General features: G+C 51.0%; 10 protein-coding genes across 10 annotated transcripts; 5 read left to right on the top strand and 5 right to left on the bottom strand.

Moving 5' to 3' along the window:
• Positions 1 to 228: 228 nt before the first annotated feature.
• On the top strand, positions 229 to 1,645 carry F9C07_9791 (RNA-binding protein required for 60S ribosomal subunit biogenesis; the record flags this gene model as incomplete). Its single annotated transcript, XM_041289277.1, has 2 exons — positions 229 to 435; positions 497 to 1,645. The coding sequence occupies 2 exons, from the start codon at positions 229 to 231 to the stop codon at positions 1,643 to 1,645; spliced, it is 1,356 nt and encodes a 451-aa protein (XP_041142229.1).
• A 429-nt stretch (positions 1,646 to 2,074) lies between these two features.
• Positions 2,075 to 2,958, bottom strand: F9C07_9790 (uncharacterized protein; the record flags this gene model as incomplete). Its single annotated transcript, XM_041289289.1, has 3 exons — positions 2,075 to 2,622; positions 2,752 to 2,874; positions 2,928 to 2,958. The coding sequence occupies 3 exons, from the start codon at positions 2,956 to 2,958 to the stop codon at positions 2,075 to 2,077; spliced, it is 702 nt and encodes a 233-aa protein (XP_041142228.1).
• Positions 2,959 to 3,490: 532 nt separating this feature from the next.
• F9C07_9789 (putative l-carnitine dehydratase/alpha-methylacyl-CoA racemase) lies at positions 3,491 to 5,148 on the top strand (the record flags this gene model as incomplete). Its single annotated transcript, XM_041284546.2, has 6 exons — positions 3,491 to 3,667; positions 3,743 to 3,774; positions 3,845 to 3,968; positions 4,027 to 4,531; positions 4,586 to 4,879; positions 4,937 to 5,148. The coding sequence occupies 6 exons, from the start codon at positions 3,491 to 3,493 to the stop codon at positions 5,146 to 5,148; spliced, it is 1,344 nt and encodes a 447-aa protein (XP_041142227.2).
• A 397-nt stretch (positions 5,149 to 5,545) lies between these two features.
• On the top strand, positions 5,546 to 7,333 carry F9C07_2225184 (PHD finger domain protein; the record flags this gene model as incomplete). Its single annotated transcript, XM_071509762.1, has 1 exon — positions 5,546 to 7,333. One exon carries the CDS (start codon positions 5,546 to 5,548, stop codon positions 7,331 to 7,333), a length of 1,788 nt encoding a protein of 595 aa, XP_071363586.1.
• A 332-nt stretch (positions 7,334 to 7,665) lies between these two features.
• F9C07_9787 (putative zinc metallopeptidase) lies at positions 7,666 to 9,135 on the bottom strand (the record flags this gene model as incomplete). Its single annotated transcript, XM_041284543.1, has 1 exon — positions 7,666 to 9,135. The coding sequence occupies one exon, from the start codon at positions 9,133 to 9,135 to the stop codon at positions 7,666 to 7,668; it is 1,470 nt and encodes a 489-aa protein (XP_041142226.1).
• Positions 9,136 to 9,274: 139 nt separating this feature from the next.
• Positions 9,275 to 12,329, bottom strand: F9C07_1185864 (heterokaryon incompatibility protein-domain-containing protein). The gene has a single exon (XM_071507715.1). It carries the CDS (start codon positions 11,692 to 11,694, stop codon positions 9,415 to 9,417), a length of 2,280 nt encoding a protein of 759 aa, XP_071363585.1. The 5' UTR covers positions 11,695 to 12,329; the 3' UTR covers positions 9,275 to 9,414.
• A 30-nt stretch (positions 12,330 to 12,359) lies between these two features.
• Positions 12,360 to 13,121, bottom strand: F9C07_9785 (uncharacterized protein; the record flags this gene model as incomplete). The annotated part of the gene is made up of 3 exons (XM_041289278.1): positions 12,360 to 12,479; positions 12,547 to 12,872; positions 12,926 to 13,121. The coding sequence occupies 3 exons, from the start codon at positions 13,119 to 13,121 to the stop codon at positions 12,360 to 12,362; spliced, it is 642 nt and encodes a 213-aa protein (XP_041142224.1).
• A 42-nt stretch (positions 13,122 to 13,163) lies between these two features.
• On the top strand, positions 13,164 to 14,963 carry F9C07_1185498 (uncharacterized protein). The gene has a single exon (XM_041284545.2). It carries the CDS (start codon positions 13,348 to 13,350, stop codon positions 14,521 to 14,523), a length of 1,176 nt encoding a protein of 391 aa, XP_041142223.1. The 5' UTR covers positions 13,164 to 13,347; the 3' UTR covers positions 14,524 to 14,963.
• A 331-nt stretch (positions 14,964 to 15,294) lies between these two features.
• On the top strand, positions 15,295 to 16,890 carry F9C07_1185452 (hydroxysteroid 17-beta dehydrogenase 11). Its single transcript, XM_041284544.2, has 2 exons — positions 15,295 to 15,925; positions 16,062 to 16,890. Exons 1-2 carry the CDS (start codon positions 15,398 to 15,400, stop codon positions 16,677 to 16,679), a joined length of 1,146 nt encoding a protein of 381 aa, XP_041142222.1. The 5' UTR covers positions 15,295 to 15,397; the 3' UTR covers positions 16,680 to 16,890.
• On the bottom strand, positions 15,840 to 18,454 carry F9C07_2177232 (small nucleolar ribonucleoprotein complex subunit; the record flags this gene model as incomplete). The annotated part of the gene is made up of 3 exons (XM_071509386.1): positions 15,840 to 17,167; positions 17,220 to 18,202; positions 18,272 to 18,454. 3 exons carry the CDS (start codon positions 18,452 to 18,454, stop codon positions 16,807 to 16,809), a joined length of 1,527 nt encoding a protein of 508 aa, XP_071363584.1. The 3' UTR covers positions 15,840 to 16,806.
• Positions 18,455 to 18,579: the final 125 nt, after the last annotated feature.

Raw genomic sequence — 18,579 nt, 5'->3', positions numbered from 1 at the left:
GTTTGTACTCGGTGGACTGATTGAATAGTTTCTTTTTCCTGATAGTTCGATATCAAAAAATCAGTGTGGGTCCCGGTAAAACAGTTGGTCCGGAGTTGCTCCGCGGCCTGGTTTCCGCCGATCTACTTTTTCGGCCAAGAAAAAAAAGTCCGTCTTTCATTAGACGTTGAATAACATTTCCCTCGAACCACATACCTACCATATATTTCCTGCTTTGCCAGATTCACAATGGCGAAGGCACGTACGAAGAAACGCACTCATGTCCGCGCCCAAAATGCCTCGGCCGCCGCCGTCAAAGGCAGCGCCTCGTCCATGAGCAAAACTCCGAAGTCCATGGTTATCCGTATTGGCGGTTCTCAAGTCGGTTCGAGTGTCAGTCAATTAGTAAAGGATGTTCGTCTGATGATGGAGCCCGACACTGCTGTGCGACTGAAGGTATGCCATAGACAAACCCCAATGCGCCTTTAGATAAGAAACTAACGGTGATATCTTTTAGGAGCGTAAATCAAACAGACTGAGGGATTACACCGTCATGGCGGGTCCTCTCGGTGTCACGCATCTTATGCTTTTCTCCAAGTCCGCTACAGGCAACACTAACATGCGTTTGGCGCTTACGCCGCGCGGCCCAACGCTCCACTTCAAAGTCGAGAACTACTCTCTGTGCCGAGACGTCGAGAAGGCATTAAAGCGTCCACGCGGCGGTGGCCAGGACCACAAGACGCCACCCTTGCTGGTGATGAACAACTTCAACTCACCGAATGCAACTGAGGACGGCAAAGTACCCAAGCGCCTCGAGACTCTCACAACCACTATCTTCCAATCACTTTTCCCGCCGATCAACCCCCAAGCTACCCCCCTCTCCTCTATCCGCCGTGTGATGCTCCTCAACCGAGAACTCAAATCTGATGGCCAAGAAGACGACTCTTATGTCTTGAATTTGCGACATTACGCTATTACTACCAGGAAGACAGGCGTTTCAAAACGCATTCGCCGTCTGGATCCTAAGGAAATTCGTAATAGGGAGAAGAGAGGCGTTGCTGTTCCCAATCTAGGAAAATTGGAAGATGCTGCCGATTATCTGTTGGATCCGTCGGCCGCGGGTTATACCTCCGCTAGTGAAACCGAATTAGACACCGATAATGAGGTTGAGATCGCAGAGAGCACAACGAAGAGGGTTCTGAACAAGAGGGAGCTGCAACGCATGAAAGCCGGGGAGAAGGAGAAGGCTGAGAAGAAGTTGAGGGCCGCGCCAGAGGTGGAGAAGCGCGCGGTCAAGCTCGTCGAATTGGGCCCCCGCTTGAAGCTCCGGCTGATCAAGGTTGAGGAGGGTCTCTGTGATGGCAAGGTCATGTGGCACGACTATATCCATAAGTCTGAGGAGGATATGAAAAAGCTGGACAAGAACTGGGAAAAGAGAAAGAAGGAGAAGGAAGAGCGGAAGAGGCAGCAGAAGGAGAATATCGAAAAGAAGAAGGCAGAGAAGGCCAAGGCCCGGGCTGAAGGCAAGGAAATTGAGGATGATGATGACGAGGAAATGGATGTGGATGACGACGAGGATGACTGGCTCAGTGATGATTTTGGTGAAGAAGAAGAAGGCGCGGAGCAAGAAGGAGGAGAGGGTGATGACGAATCCATGGAGGAGTAAAGGGAGCGTCGCTCTTGGTTTCTTAATTTTTTTCACGAAAAGCAACATCTCGCGCTATATCATGTCCCAAGGCACGAGAAACTATATGGAGGCCCCAGACCCGCCTTCGCTGCTGTCTTCCGGTGTCGTTCGTGTGCACGAATCTGCTGGCCAAGCCAGCAACCATATCCACTCGGCTGGATTAGCGACATATAGATTGCCCTGACTTCCGGCTTTGCTACCAGAAGCCCTCGAGTATTTTTAACAGGAATTGCAAGGAGACCGGGTTGGAGGGTGTTGGAATAGACTATCATTTAGGTGACCAGATTATACCCTTTGTTGAAAAGCAATAAAAAGTAATTGGTATTTCAACCGACAACATACTAGTAGTAGTAAAGCAGTCTACACATCACAATCATAACCTCATAGGCACTACACACCAACCATACCTCATTTCTTCAACTTCTCATCCACAATCCTGGAAACCATCTTCTCCAAAATCGCAAAATCACCCCCACCAACCCCGGCAAAATAACTCTGCACACTCTTCTCAACATACTTCCCAACAATATCAATCTCCACATTCACATCCTCCCCGACCTTCTTCGAAGCCGTCACAATCTTCTCCTGCGTATACGCAATAAGCATAATCTCAAAATACCCCTCCTCTCCATCCACAACCTTCGTAACCGTCAAACTAGCCCCATCAAGCGTAACATAACCCTTCTCGACAATATACCTCAACACGCCCCGGTCACGCGGCTGCAACCGCAACACCAACGCATTACTATCGGGCGTAACAGAGAGAATAGTCGCAATTGTATCGACGTGACCCTGGACGAAATGGCCACCCATGCGGGTTTCGCTGAGGACCGCGCGCTCGAGGTTCACACGGGAGTTGGTGCTCAGGGAGCCTAGGTTCGTGCGACGGAGGGTTTCGGGGGCAACGCCGACTTTGAACCAGGTTTTGTCGAAGGCGGTTACTGTTAGGCAGGTTCCTGTTCGTCGTTAGTGGTGAGTCAGTGGATTTGGTGGGGGTGGGATGGGATAGTCGATGCGGGGTGAGTGGTGGGTGGGTGGGCGCAATGGTAAGTGGGTTTTCTGTATGTGTGTGTAGAATAGCGTACCGTTTACTGCGATGCTGTCGCCGAGATGTGCGTCAGTGAGGATCTCTTCGCAGTTCGTGATGGTCAGGGAGGTACCCCCGCCCCCGCTTGCGGAGGTATCGAGGGGCTCGAGGGACGAGACCGCTGGGATATGTTAGTCGCGCAAGGACGGTGGTTAATTGTTGGGGTGTACTCACTCCCGATTGTTTCGACAAGGCCGGTGAACATGGTGTGAGGTGTGTAGTTGAGTATAGTTGTCAATGAACTCCGCGGTAGTTGAGGCGGAAGAGAGCGGAAGATAAAAGAGCTATTAGTAGATAAATGACACAGCTCTCCGCCCACCAGGCTTGTAGCTTGTCCCGCCGCGCCGGAGCGATCAATTACCTAAGAAAAAGAGTTCAAAATTGAGATATAATTAAAATGGACAGCGATGTACTTACCTTTTCATCTAATATAGAAAGCCAAAACAATATACCTAAAAGATAATAGAATAATCCCACGTTTCTCCCGCGGTGGTACCCGCTCGGCGCTAAAGGCGGAAATGCATGCTTAATCGACCTCGGCTTTTGGCGTTCAAACAAGTTAAGCTATCGGCGAAGTACCCGAATGAAATGACAGGAACATCTCCAATCGAGCTCCGGTCCCGGCCCCGGAAAGTACATGATATACATGCGTGACTACCCCAACTTTACACGACTTGGATCTGATTCAATCTACCTCTCTTCTTGGAAACCACATGTACCGCTTCAAGTGAAGGACAATGAGCGTCACATTGAAGTTGCACCAGGCTTTTAGAGCCCGTCGGCCAGCTCTCCGCTGGTCGAGCTCTGTTCTCCGCACCACAGCTCAATGGCGCACATACTCCAGCACACCGGCGGACGATACACTACCCTTGAAGGGCGTTCGGGTGCTTGATATGACAAGGGTTTTGGCTGGTGTACGTATTTCAGATCCTGGTTTTCTATATTATTTCTATATTACTGTTGGGGTACTGGTGCTGACCATGATATAGCCATACTGTACGCAGATTCTTGGAGATTTAGGGTATGTGTGTCACTGTTACCGGTTGACTTCAGTCCAGATGGGTAATAGCTGACTGCATTCCCTGGAATAGAGCAGATGTTATCAAAATTGAACACCCGGTGCGGGGCGATGACACTCGCGCCTGGGGACCACCATATGCCAAATACCAGGATGAGTCGCGACAAGGTCCCGGCGAAAGCGCATATTATCTAGGTGTAAGGTCCATCGCCCATCTCCAGATTCCGTACTCCGTTGACATGAACTGTGGAACAGGTCAACCGCAACAAGAAATCTTTAGGACTGTCGTTTCAACACAAGTCAGGCGTGGAAATCCTGCACCGCCTTGCGAAAGAATGTGACGTTCTCGTCGAGAACTACCTTCCTGGAAGTCTGAAGAAATACAACATGGACTACGAAACGCTGCGAGAGATTAACCCCAAGCTGATCTACGCGAGTATCACCGGATACGGGCAGACGGGGCCGTACAGTAACCGGGCTGGGTACGATGTCATGGTCGAGGCGGAGATGGGCTTGATGCATATTACTGGCGCCAGGGGTGGGGATCCGGTGAAAGTTGGTGTAGCGGTTACGGATTTGACGACTGGGTTGTATACATCTAATGCGATTATGGCGGCGCTGCTGGCTCGCGTGAGGACGGGTATGGGCCAACACATCGATGCTTGCTTGAGCGATTGTCAGGTCGCGACGCTGGCAAATATTGCTAGCTCTGCGCTGATTAGTGGGGAGAAGGATACTGGAAGATGGGGGACCGCGCATCGTGAGTACTGAAGTGTTGGGAGAGAAAAGGTTGCGTATGCTGACGGCTCTTAAGCTTCCATTGTTCCTTACCGGAGTTATCAGACGCTGGATGGGGACATTCTCTTTGGCGGCGGGAACGACAGACTGTTCGGTGTGTTGTGCGACCGTTTAGGACACCCAGAGTGGAAGACCGATCCCCGGTTCGTTACCAACAGTGACCGTGTCAAGAATCGAGGGGAGATTGATGGCCTCATCGAGGAGAAGGTCAAACAAAAGACGACGCAAGAATGGCTGGAGATCTTGGAAGGCAGCGGGATGCCATATGCCGCCGTCAATGATATTCAAGGGACCCTCAACCATTCTCACGGTAAGTTGTCATCCAGATAGTATATTGTCACCGCTGTTACTAAGATTAATGGTATAGTCCAAGCTCGTGGGATGGTCACCGAAGTTGATCATCCAGCATGCGGTCCCATCAAGCTAGTCAACACGCCGATTAAGTATTCCCATGCCACCCCTGGCGTGCGGACGCCGCCCCCAACCCTTGGCCAACACACGGATGAGATTCTTGAGGAGATTCTCGAATACGGTAAGGATGATATTGCTCGTTTGAAGCAAGACGGTGTAGTGTCATAAAGAGACGACCGGTTCGCCATCGGCTAGACGTTAAGAGCCGTAATATGCATCGAACACAGGAATAGCATTTGCAAGGGCCCAACTGTAGCGCCGAGGCCTGCATAGCTCTGATGCCCGTAGCGCCTTATGTACATAGAGATTGCAACGAATGAATGAAAAGACTAGCGACCATCATTCCGAAAGCATGATTGACACGAATTCTTAAAGGGATGAATCTCGCTTTCCAGGGCGCGGGGGATCGCATCACGTGACCATATATAAGATTCAATCTTTGGGTCCGTCGCAAAGCGAATTCTGCGCCGTCCAGGACAGTTGATACTCAGAATCGTGTGATTATACACATTCACCCTAAATTGCACGTTGTAACTGTGCCCCACTGGCCAGGACAGGGGGGCTAATGTCACAGCAACATGGGGTTCTTCCCATGCCGGCGTCTATAGAGACAGCGCCACCAGCCCACGGAACCTCCTCGGGCTTGCATACATCGGCTCCCACCGTCGAGCGGGTCTCGCCTTCCCTGTCGTCCTCATTGAAACCTAGCCGCCCACCGAGCGCAATCTCGAGTAAAGTACAGATCCCGAAATTATCCCCTGCGACCACTGAACTCGTGGCTCGGGTCACTGGCCATAGGAAAGGGGAGAAGCAGAGGAATGAGACTAAATTCGTGACGTGGAACCCACCATCACTCAGTCAAGGCTGGAATCATCCACGCTTGCAACCATCAAGCACAATGAAGGCCTCTTCTACTATCATAGAGCTACCCACAGCTCCGTTCGTGTACTCGAGTCATATGACAACCCCTGCGGTTTCTCAACAGGCTCCTGTTACTACTCCTTCCACTACATCTCCATCTACACATACATATACATCTACACTTCCCCAGGGTGGCCATGACAAGCCAACAAGTCTTGTTAATATTGCACCCAAACCCGCAGGGCCACCTTCATTGGAAGCCCCAGCACCACCGCAAGATCCACTACCACCACCACTGCCTTCACAACCCCAGCCTGTAGCCCCGGCGGCTAAAGATTCACCCCCATCCGCTAAGCGCAAGAGAGCAGCAGTTGGCTCACGCCAACGAAGGAGTACTACCAACGGAACCAAGCGCAAGAAGCGCCGGCGTGGTAATGACAGTGATGGAGAAGATATCATCCGAGCTGGAGACTCGAGCTCCGATGAATCTGACGTTGCGCCGACGGCGACACAAACTAAATCTGGTCGGCAGGTTAATCGTCCTTCATTATATGTACCTCCGTCCGCATCACCGACGGTTGCGAAGGACAGCAGTAACTCGCTGGAGGCATCGGATACCACTCAACGGCAGGCTGCAGCCGTTCGGAAACGCAAGCGGGTGTATCGCAAACCGAAGGACGGGATCGTCAATTGTATCCACTGCCAGAGGGGACATAGTCCGCAGAGCAATGCGATCGTCTTCTGCGATGAGTGCAATGGGCCCTGGCATCAGCTATGTCATGATCCTCCTATTGACTCGCAGGTTGTCACAGTGAAGGAGAGACAATGGGTCTGTCGGGAATGCAAGCCCGTGCCGATTACCATTCTCCAGCCGACGGTTGTTAGGAGCAATCCTAGTCTCACGGGGCCGTCATTAGGTCCTCCCGTGCATGCGCCGTTATTAATGCCCAAGATGGAAGTGGGAGGGGAGGGCTTCTCGGCAGACGAGCGACGGGGCTTTCTCTCGGGCTTGTCGCATGCGACTCTTGTTGAACTACTGGTCACTCTGTCAGACCAACACCCGGCGATACCCATGTTTCCTAAAAACTTAAAGACTTTACAGTCGAAGTTCTCGTTCAAGCCGAACAATGCGGCGATTCCTACTCCAACCTCAACCTCCTCGAATACCCCAACTTTCACTAACTCGATAACCCACGCTTTAACTAATGGTGTAGACGCGGCCCAGCAAAAGTCAGGTGTTACTCCTGACTTCCTGCCTACTCCCTCTTCCGCTCCCCAAACGCAGCACGACCTGTCGGAAGAGTCTGACTATGAATTCTCAGAGCATCGTCTGTACCCGCGTGCCGGGAACGGATTCCGTTTGTCGACGAATGCGGACGACATGGACATCATGTATGAAGACGTCTCATGTCGCACGTTCAGCTACGCATTACACGGACCGGCACGGGTTCGAGCGCAGGCGAACGAAGTCGCACCTATCTGGGGTTCGTGATTGTTTTTTCTGGGCTCTTTCGCCGATCTTATCCTCGGGTGTATAGTATTGTGATTGGGTGGTTGGGGGGTTTTCGCTCATATTTAGCGAGGGTTCAACGAACAGGAGTTGGTCGGTATGGGTTATACTATGGGTTTTGGAGTAAGGTTATGATTTCTGAGATGAACCGTTAACTGGGGTCTTTATGTTGCATGCCATATTACACTAGATTTATGCTCACTTTTATTGCCTCCTAGATGATAATTATACTACGCTTCACACCTAAACAAAGACCTTCAACTATAAATCCACCACATATACACAACACCAACTAACACCAACAAGCAAAACAACTACACAAACCCAAAAACATCTTCATCCCACAAACCCCCCCTACCACGCACCAACCTCCCTCCCGAAACCACAGCCCTAGCCATTCTGCTAGGAGGATCCCAAACCACCTCCGCAACACTCCTCCTCGGCCTCACAATTCCACAACCCGACTCATCCACATCAAAAAACAACAGTAAATCCGCCCTCCCCCCAGCCCGAACACATACCCTATTCTCCGACTCCTCTTCCAGCCCAATGGCAGCCCTAGCCCGCGTAGAAACACACTCATACAACAACTCCGCATCCTCCACAGTCCCAGCTTGATAAACACCAACACCGAGACAAGCCAACGCCACCGGATCAACCGATCCCCAGGGCGTGAAGGCATTGCCTACGTTATTCACCCCGAGAACAACGTCGAGTCCATATCGTCTGATCAGTTCCGGGACACGTATTGTACCACGGACTCTATCACCAACTCCACCCTCTTTCACATCACAACCAGATCCAGATCCAGGTCCAGATCCAGAATCACACGAAGAAGAAGGGGGAAGGGCACAGGGAGGCGCAGCCATATACAAATCACTACTAGGCAAACCCACAAAACTAACCCGTAGGGCATGCTCCCCATCCCCAATTTCCAATTTCAACCGTTCCCACTCATCACTTCCAAAAAGCGTGAACCTGGTACAATGGCCCAGCATAACCCTCTTCCGCGTCCGGGCCTTAACCCAGCCCACATCCCGTAAACATTGCAATACGTACCAGACCAAGGCGCCCTTGGTAGGGTCAAGATGGTAATCTAGGTGAAAGTCGAGATGTTTGTCTAATTGCCAGGCGGTGGTGATGGCCCATTGGATATTCTTCTTTGCTGATTCAAGGTCCGATTCGACGTAGGGTGTCGTGCCGAGGACGTCAATGTGGGCTCCGTGTTCTGTGAATGCGGAGTGCATGAGATCGCGGTTGGTTTGGGCGTTGGGGCCTGAGAAGAGGGGGTCTTGGGCGAAGGCGACGAGTTGGATGTGGCAGTGGTTGCGCCAGGAGTGTTTGAGGTGGATGGCTGTGGTGAGGCATTTATGGTGGACTGTGGCGTCGATTTCGATGAAGGCGCGCAGGGCGGTGACGCCGTTGAGGAGGGATTCGGATAAGAGCCATTCGCTGCGGCGGTGGAGGTCGGCCTCGGTGAAGGTGGATTTGGCTTGGGTTGTCAAGGTCAGGGCTTCTTGGAAAGAGCCGGTTTGGGGGTGGATGGTGGTGGAGTTGTGGATGTACGCTTTGTCCAGGTGGATGTGGGGGTGGGTTAGGGCCGGGAGAGCCAGAGGCGGAGGGGATGTGTTTGGGGAGGTCTTAGTATCAGTGTGAGGGGCTATGGAGCTGAGGGTTTGCTCGTTGGAGAACGTGAGGTCGTATGTTGTTGGATCTGGACTGTGGGAGTGTAGACGGACGTTGGAGATGGTTTGGATTGCGGGGGAGAGCTGTGGTGGTGGCATTTTATCTAGGTAATGTCGGTGGACGGTCGATCGAAACAGTAGTACTTGAGTCTGTAGTTGAGCTTGTACTTCTATAGAAATAGTTTCGCTATCAGATTTAATACATTCAGCAACTGTGGGGAAGCAGTGGAGAACACAAGATAAGAATAATTGCAGAGTGTCATTGCTAGTAGACTATCTAGGTACTAAGAATACATACGGAAAAGACATCCCGCAGCGGAGGTCTCCGGTTCTTGGTCCAATGCTCCTTATCTTCGCCATCTCTCTTGGTAAAGCAAGCTATTCCAGAGCCAGTTCCTGGGTTTCCCACCGAGCGCCACGCATCCAGTTGAAATCTTCATGTCTTTCCGGGCGTATACACAATCCGATCCGCCGAAAGACCCGCATCGCATCATTGGCGGTCCTCGGATCCATCCTCAAAAGTAGCCCTGATCGCTGCGTGATGGGGAGTAGAACGCTATCCTCTGGGAAGGTCTCATCATGGTCAAGGTGTATCTCTGGATCCGTTGGCCTTGTGTTTTCGGATTGTTCGCCTAACCTCCCCGCGTTCATGAGCACCTTGCCTTTGACGACCATTCTGCCCGATGAGACTCGCCCATACTTGTTTTCTGGATCTGTCAATATCGTCGATGCCTCTCGCACCTTGCATGGGTATTTCCTTTGAGGTTGCCATGTCATCCTTGCCGGCCAACTAGCATCGTCATCTTCAAACACAAAATTAATCGGACCGTCCCACGAGGCCCAGGACCAGGATGGCCCCTCAATGCGTCGATCTCGGTCGATAGCGTTACCATCACGGTACCAGAGGAGGCCACGGTATATGTCGCCTCTCCAGATTCCGCCGAGGTAATCTCCAACATGATGGCCTGGGAACTCTTGGTCAAAGACTGCGGCCAAACCAGATATGGCTGGAAGCTTGTCCTTGGCAGCGTATGTCAGGTTGTGCCTGGTATAGCTCTGCACCATCCGACGCCATTGGCGATACGCGAACTTCCAATTCGAACAGGGGTAAGTAGACATAAAGGGCTTATCAAATACTTCCCCGGAAAATCCACACGGCCGGTCGTTTCTCGCCCACATTTCCGCACACTTCCAGACAAGATGGTGTTGTCCGCAGTACAGACGTCGTGGGGAAAGCTGCTCCTCTTGGAAAACCCATCCCCGTGTCTGAGTGACGCCCTCGGGCTCGTAGACATCAGCGAATCCACCGTCCTCCTCATGGACATACACTTCTCCCCCGATCCTGCATGCATAATCCACCAGATTAGTAGGGGGGTACGCCGTGGTGCATTGTCCCATGCCATCTGCTGACGCAAAGGCATTGATAGTGATGGCGGCGTGCCGGTAAACATCGCCCATCTTGGCAGATTCCCTGGCCCAGTCGTGGTCGTCATCCTGGAGGATACAAAGGGCGTCAATCCAGATGTACTGGAGTCCAATCCCGGCGGCGATTTCAAGTGCTTCGCGAAAGGTGTGTGATAACTCGGCAAAATCGATCCCCTTCTTTAGACGTTCCAAGTTATGTGTGGTGACTGTTAATGAGGTTGAACAAGACCAGCGATGACTGAGAGCAGCGTATCGGGCCTCTTCCCCGTTGGTAACGAGTAGCCTGGCTTTCAACTCTTCGTGTATAATTTGGAGTTGAATGACCCTGGTTGGGAGTATGGAACCAGTCCGCTTGCAGGACAGGTGGGATTCATCACATATCTGCATCCAATGCCTGGCGAAGCCACTCGTACGCCCGTCGGAGCGAACTGTGGGTAAAAGAGGTTCTTCCGTGCGTTGCGCAAATGAGACCAAAAGCTTAGCAGGTTCGCAGCCCTGGACTTCGATCAAAAGCACCCCTTTTCCAGATTCCATATGGTGTGATACGCGGGTGGCTGCGTCTAACTGCTCAAGGCTCCATCTCCTTGGCGCGGGCTGGGTTCTGCTTTGCCATTCGGCGCTCGTCTCGTCGACGCTCAGATGATATTCTTGCCATCTTGGTATGTGCACCCTCCTCTCTCCACGGCTAAACATGGCGACGCATATTAAGGTGCATAGATGACAACCTTCATAAGCTGACCTGAGATGGTTGTACATTGTACTCAGTGGACGATGTTGTTTCGTTGGCCAATTGAGTTTCCCGCGGTGCATTTGCTTCCAGATAGTTTTCCAGTCAAAGGCTGCGCATCCTGTGCAGAGTCGATCAATATTTTGAGTTGCTCTGAGAGCAGGCGGCATGCTTTGGTTCCTTTCAGTTAGTGACATGCTCCATCTCTCGGCGCGTAGCCATGTGGACATCTGGTGGATAATGTCGAGTGCTCTTGTGGACACTTCAGGCTGTGGAGGTTCTTGCTCCAGCTTCTCGTGAGAGAACAGTGTTTCTTTGGGCATTCGTGACTGTGAAGGCTCTTGGTCAGGCTGCCAAAAGCCTCCGGGCGTCTGAGGCTGTGGTGGTCCTTGCTCTGGCTGCTCAGAAGCGTCAAATGTTTCTTCGAGCATTTGAGATTTTGAAGGCCCTTGATCTGGCTGCCAAGGACCCTTGCCCTTCTGAGACTGTGAAGGTCCGGGTTCCATCTTGCGGGATTCGTAGAGATGAGGTCTTTGCGTGGGTTGGAGTCAATTGAATCGGTCTGGGCAGCTGCACAACCCGTGCGTTGCAGTGAGTAAAGAATAAGTGATTGTGATAAGTTATGAATGTTAACAATAGAAAAGATATCTGATGGTTCAGTAATGACTGGGGTGGTGTATGTGTGAAAGAGTGTGAGAAGACGAGGGATTCAATCCATGGGGAAGATCAAGGATAGTGGCCAGACAAGAGACATAGCTGGAAGGAAGGCGCGATCCTCGCCATGTTCAGCATTGGAAGTTACCACTTGGGGAATCCCATTCTCAACAAGGAAGGAAGCGGCCATATTTGCTTTACTGCTCCCGCTGGGACTCATTTAGCGATCCGCAAGGAGATTTTTTATACGTTGAATTCACCTTTTTGTTGTTATGTGTTATTGCAAACCGTTTCTAAAACTCAATATCTTGATAGCAAGTTTCGTAAGGCGAGTCTTCAGCCATGTCTACACTGAAATTGTTACTAGCTAAAACTCATAACTATAATACACATCACTATTGATTCATTAATTCAACACAATCTGGAGTAGAGATAGAACACTAGTCAAGATATGACATATAAAGGATGATTGAAAGTTGCTGACATCTAGATCGGTTTCCACCTCACACGGTATGGTTCAAAGGGATGGTAGTTCCATTGCAGCAACGTCAACGGTAATTTGGTTGACGTCTCCCAGGGACTGGAGCGAGTTGAACGCTTCTATATACTCGGCCTCTTGGATAACCTGGGATCGAGTCTGTTCAATGTAAGCAAAGTGATGCCCCATACCAGATCACAAAAATGAACAGGGCGTCCGATCTTACCTCTGGGCTATGCCATCCTATGATACCGCCAACAACCTCGTTCTCAAGATTGGAGCTTGTGCCATACGTGACGGAAGCTTTCTTCCCACTAAGAAAGCGAGAGATCCGTGCCCATGCTTGTGTTGATGTCTCGGCGTTCTCAGGGTTAGAGATACTCAACCGAATGATCTCAACAACTGAGGCCGAAGCTGCCTCTCTCGGGCTGATGTTGGTTTCGAAGAGTTGTAGCGTCGGCGGCCCATTCACCAGATGCTTGATTGAAGCAGCAAAGTTGCCAAATTGGTCGGACTTAATGAAGGCCTGGAAATCTTCCGCTTTATCCCACTCTATACCAAAACATGTCAGAAATCTTTCCAAGTGGCAAGTCAAGGACACGCACCGAATAGAAGAAACTCTCTGTGAGCGTTTCTCACATCTACCCCATTCTCGGTGAGGAGAAAGCCGCGATAGGCATTAAGCAAGCCAGGGTTAGGGTGGGTCAATCTTTTGCTGATTATCGGCCAGTCTTGCTCGATTTCTCTGAGCGAATCTGGGTCAGTCTTGATCTGGGGGAAAATGAGTTCAGTGATGGCCATTGTAGTGGAAGAGATGCTGTTTGTTGACACGAACCACAGAGACTCAGGGTGACAATGCCCCTTTATGTATGTTCACCACGTCCGATATCTCAAGACAGAATGCCATATACAGTGTATGATTCCATAGTCTGCGGAGTGAATACTCCAATGTTAATTGTCAGCCCTGCGGACTTCGTGGTGGGGGCTGCGGACTTTGCTGCGGAGTTTGGCCCTCAACCTCGATTTCATGCCATGCGTCATCCTTCCTTTCAACATCACAACGACCCAAAAGTTCGAAGAGATGCCCCACACATTACCTTATAATCGCTCTCGACAGAGGTCATGCGTCGCATGTGCTGGAGGGAAGCGGCGCTGCGACCGCCAAACTCCGCAATGCTCACGGTGTCTTGCCCGCGGGCTGGAATGTATCTACATCAAAGGACTGCGCCAACAGCAAAGACCACAGTCTCCCAGATCTCTCCCGATCGAGCCATCATCATCACCCTCACTGACTGATATTCTTGCACCCTTTCCGCCAGATGATTTCACTTTACTTGATAATACGGAATTAATCGCCTCGTGGCTTACCCCTAGCCCTTCCTTACTCGCCGTCCCAACATTGCTCCCAGCTGGCGATTTCCCAGAGACCTCTGTTATCGACAGGTGGTCAACAAAGCTGCTGCTGCAGAGCATCAAGAGCTATCCGCGGATGTTTGCTCGCTCCCGGAGAACTCCATTCATTCATCATCGCTTATACGACGTATACCTCCCAGAAGCGATTCAAGATGCCTTCACCGTGTCCGCTTCCTACTATACTAAGACAGCAGCGACCGAAGATACGATATTACGTATCGTGGAAGCCAAAACCGCAACTCTCATAAGACAGAATCACCAAGAAAACACCCTCGAAGAGCTTCTCGCGGCAGTACAGGCCTTACTGATATTCCACATCATCCAGCTTTTTGACGGTGACGTCCGACAACGCTCAATAGCGGAACAGAATATGGACACCTTACGAGCCTGGACCATGCAGTTACAAGTTCGTGCCGGCGAACTAGGCCCCACGCCAACATGGCAAAAATGGATCCTCGCAGAGAGTATTCGGAGAACTATCATCATTTCTATACTCATCGAAGGTTTGTATTCAGTACTAAAAGTGGGGCATTGTACGATTGTTCGGGCATTGAGTGTACTGCCCTTCACATCCGGGGCTGCTCTGTGGAATCTGACTACGGATGCTTCGTGGCTCGCTCAGTCGCATCGTTTGGGCTCGGACACAGTACTTTATGGAGACTTTGCAAGAGCCTTTGAGAACGGGCGAGTCTTGGGGAAGTTGGACGAATTTGAAAAAACACTGCTTGCCCCTTGTATGGGTGAGAGGTATAGAGAAATGTTGACGCTGGAGGATCAATGGTGTGGCTAGATACCGGCTTCGTATTTGATCTTGACATGAAAGAGAAAGTAACGAATTTATGAGACCACTCTTCTCTAATTTGGAGTGTACTTTCTATTCTGCCACTGACGCTATCAAGGCTATCTCTAAGACCTGGAGCTGTCTACTCCGAGGACCTATAACCATGTACTCGTTACGCAGCTTACACCCAAAGAACCCAACAAGAATATCAATTCAGGTTAGATCTGAAACATAAACCAGAACCCTTCTAGAATCGAATTGTTCTGTCAGCAAACAAAAGACATGGCGATATGTGGTGAATTTCACAGCATGTGTAGTGGGCCTTTTCTGTCCCCTCTGGACTCTTATACAGTAGTAGCATAGTGCACAATTGTTTAAAATAAAAGGGGTAAATTTGTCTATCCTAAAATATTAAAATAGAAATCTAGTAGAGCTCGCCAGCCGTGGACGATGGCAATGTCTGTGTGTTTGTTAACATGAGATGATACGAGTATACGGAGTATATATAGGTAGCATTGTCCGATCTGAATCTACAACCTCAAAAGTTTTATCTGGAGAAATATGCTAACAGATTGATACAAATACCCACAACTCAAATAATTCCTTCTCAAACCCGTATATACCCTCTATCTAGGACGTTCAAGTACTATATGTACAAAACATGCATGCCCTATTAACCACTACCTAACTTAAGGTACCTGGAGTACCTGAATCCTCCCCACAAACGGCATAGCGCCATCCAAACCACCTTATCGCAAGACAACACCATATTTATCAACAGACTCAAAACAACCCAATCCCTCGACACAAAACAACCTACAATGTCCCCGAACCACCAACTAACCATCTCCTAACAATCATTCCAATATAAACCAAAAAAAAAATGCCCCCAAACCCGTCCCCCTCCCAACCCAAACGCATCCTCACGACCGCCTCCTCTCCGCGCACCACCACCACCCCAACACAAGCCCCGAAATGGTACTCCGCACTGACCCTCGACCTCGTCCTCAGCGTCCTACGTCGCACAATCCTGCACCCCTGGCCGGCCTGGATTCTGGTGCTCAGTCTGCGCGCCCAGGTGACACCGACTACTGATCTGGCGTTTGTTCTCGCGACCGGGTATGCGGTTTTGGTGACGGTGGTTGCGATGGCGGGGGTGGTGAATGCGCGGGTTGCGTATGGGTTGCCGAGGACGGTGGAGTTGGGGGAGGAGGTGGTTGTTATTACGGGGGGTGCGAGTGGGTTGGGGTTGTTGATTGCGGAGATTTATGCGATGAGGGGGGTTGGGGTTGCGGTGTTGGATTTGAAGGATGAGAGGGAGGTGGAGGTTTGTGAGGGGGTGGTGTATTATACTTGTGATGTTGGGAGGAGGGAGATGTTGGAGGGTGTCCTGAAAAGGATTGAGGAGGAGGTTTGTTTTCCCCTTTCTTCTCTTCTTTTTGGTTTTGTTTACTTGGTTTATGTTTGGAGTAGAGGGTGGAAACGGTTATTGGGGGGTTTTTTTTTGGTATTCGTTCCTATTTACAAGATGCTGATTTTACCGATAGTTGGGTACCCCTACAGTCCTGATTAACTGTGCTGCGGCGCGCATCAACGGTCAACCGCTTTTGTCGCTCTCCGCCGAGGCGTTCCAGAAAACTATCCAGACCAACTTGTTCGCGGTGTTCCATACTTGCCAGACGTTCCTGCCTCGCATGCTGGCTGCCCCGAATGGCGGTACGATCGTGAATGTCAGTTCGGTCTTGGGTCAATTGTGTCCGGCGGGTCTGGCGGATTACTCAACCAGCAAGGCCGGCCTGAGCGCGCTCCATCGGACGTTAGAGGCGGAGCTTCGTGCGTCGGGAGATGATGAGAAGGTGAAAATGATCTTAGTTGAACCGGGGCAGGTGGCGACACCCCTATTTGCATCGGTCAAGACACCAAACAAGTTCTTTGCCCCCGTTCTCGAACCGGTCCATGTTGCTCAGGAAATCGTTTCTGCGATAGAGGAAGGAAGAGGGGGTGTCATCCGACTGCCCGCATACGCCACGATGGTGAACTGGTATGCGGTGTTGCCTGCAGGCCTACAGCGTATTGCTCGGTTCTTGAGCGGAGTCGACCATGCCGTAGCGCAAACGTCAAGCCAGAAATCGTATGATGAACCCAAGGCAGCGAAAACGGAATGATGTAACGTGCAGCGGGTTGAACGCAGACGTCCATGGACATGGAAAGTCTGCATGGTGTATATAAGTTGTCCTCCGAACCAATCCCACATATGACCAGATGTGGTATATCTCCATCCCCAGAGACAGCCTACTGCTCCGAGGTCAAGATCATCTTCTGGCGCTCGCTCTCTCTTGGCTTCAATTTGTCCTTCCTGGTGTGCTTCCGGATGTTCTCCTGGCGTCTCTTGATCGCATTGAGTTCCTCTCTCTTGATCTCGCCGGCCTTCTTGATAGGCTTTGGCACGTGACGCTGGCGCTTGATTCTTCTGATCTGGGGCATGTGTGAGTATCTTTGAATCAGAGCCTGGTCGTACTCCAGCTTGGCTCGTTGACGGGCGCTCTTGATACCGCTGCGATCGGAGGCATTGGCACGCCAGAGTCGAATGTTGCCGTCGTCCGACCCGGACAGAATATATTTGTTGTCGGGCGTGAACTTGACGGAGAAGACACTGTACCCTGTTAGCAACATTAATATCTTCGGTGTGAGCCAAATGTACATACCGTTGCATTCTCTTTGTGTGGTAAATATCACGCGAGTGACCTTCGGCTCTGTTCCACACACGGATCGTCCTGTCGTAGGAAGCCGTCACCAACTCTTCACCCGTCGGGCTGAATTCAACATCCATGACCGCTGCCACATGGTCCTTCAACACGTTCAATGCGCGGTCCATCTTCCTCATGTCGAATATGTAAGCGTTGTGATCTTCGTTGGCAACCGCGAAGTTGAATGCCTCCATGGGGTTCCACGTAATGGCGTTCGACGCGAGTCGCAAGACAAGCTTGTGGAGCGGGGACGAAGTTCGCAGATCATACATAATGATAGAGCGGTCGATACCAGTCGATGCCAAGATCGAAGTCTCTGTCTGGTTGAAGGCAATCGATGTGATGGTGTCGATACTGGTGGGCCAGTTGAGGGTCTGGGAGGCCGTAGAAGAAGGCCGAGAGAGATCGTAGATTTGGATCTGAGACGACGATGACGCAGCAAAGGAAGGAAGATGTCTATGGTGGGACAGACTGGTGAAGGCACCCTGGCCCAGATAAGTTGCGAGAGGTGGAGCATCGGACGACGAGTTGTACGGATCGAACAACTTGACGGTCTTGTCGGCCGCGCAAGAAAGCAACTTCCGATCGGGTGTCCAGCACACATCCTTGACAATATTCTCATGGGCGTCTGTGTTCCAGACCTCGCCCTGGGTCGTCAAATCCCAGACCTTGACCACTCCATCACCACTGCCACTGGCGAAACGTTCCAACGAGCCTGGGTCTTTGGCCATGGAATAGACACCGTCCACGTGGCCATCACCAATCTGAGCTAAGAAAGGCGCAGCGAAAAGACGTTCAAGCTTGGTGGCATTGAGAGCTCGGGTATATTCTCGAGCACGTTCGAATGGATGTTGCGCCGGGTCAAGGTTTCGGGGCTGTCGAACGACAGCTGATCCCGGAGCCTGCTGCGAGGCAGTAGAGCGAGAAATAGCTTTAATTTTCTAGTGGTTGGATAAGCAAGATATCCACTTAGTGTATGCAGAAGTTTGAACTCACCATGACGCTCTTACTGTGTTAAACGGCAGAAGAAAGAAAAGAAGAAAATGTTTTGGCGGCGGACATAAAATTTCCAGATACTTTTTTTTGGCGGGTAATATTGGTTCTGGTTGGTTCGCCAACTCGCGGGCGGTGAAGGGCGGCTGTAGCTTGGGCCGTCTCCAACAGTGACGATACCTCTGGTGACTTATCCTCATCAGCAAGACATCTCACATCCCCTCCACCTCGAATCCTTTAATCCTTTCCCGTTTCCTCGGGTCTCTCTCGCTCTCCAGCTATCTTAATAACGAAACTCACTTCCCCCGTTCCCTTTCACATTATA

The sequence above is a fragment of the Aspergillus flavus genome, chromosome 2 (assembly GCF_009017415.1).
Source record: "Aspergillus flavus chromosome 2, complete sequence".
NCBI classification, from domain to species: Eukaryota; Fungi; Ascomycota; class Eurotiomycetes; order Eurotiales; family Aspergillaceae; genus Aspergillus; species Aspergillus flavus.
This window is presented reverse-complemented; position numbering and strand designations above follow the sequence as displayed.

What these genes read in the sequence shown, in the direction of transcription:
- F9C07_1185864 (XM_071507715.1), bottom strand. Translation starts at nt 11,694, where the DNA reads ATGGAACCCGGACCTTCACAGTCTCAGAAGGGCAAGGGTCCTTGGCAG.
- F9C07_1185452 (XM_041284544.2), top strand. Translation starts at nt 15,398, where the DNA reads ATGCCCCCAAACCCGTCCCCCTCCCAACCCAAACGCATCCTCACGACC. An exon ending in TGAAAAGGATTGAGGAGGAG is followed by an intron (nt 15,926 to 16,061) that starts GTTTGTTTTCCC and finishes TTTTACCGATAG; the next exon opens with TTGGGTACCCCTACAGTCCT.
- F9C07_1185498 (XM_041284545.2), top strand. Translation starts at nt 13,348, where the DNA reads ATGCCATGCGTCATCCTTCCTTTCAACATCACAACGACCCAAAAGTTC.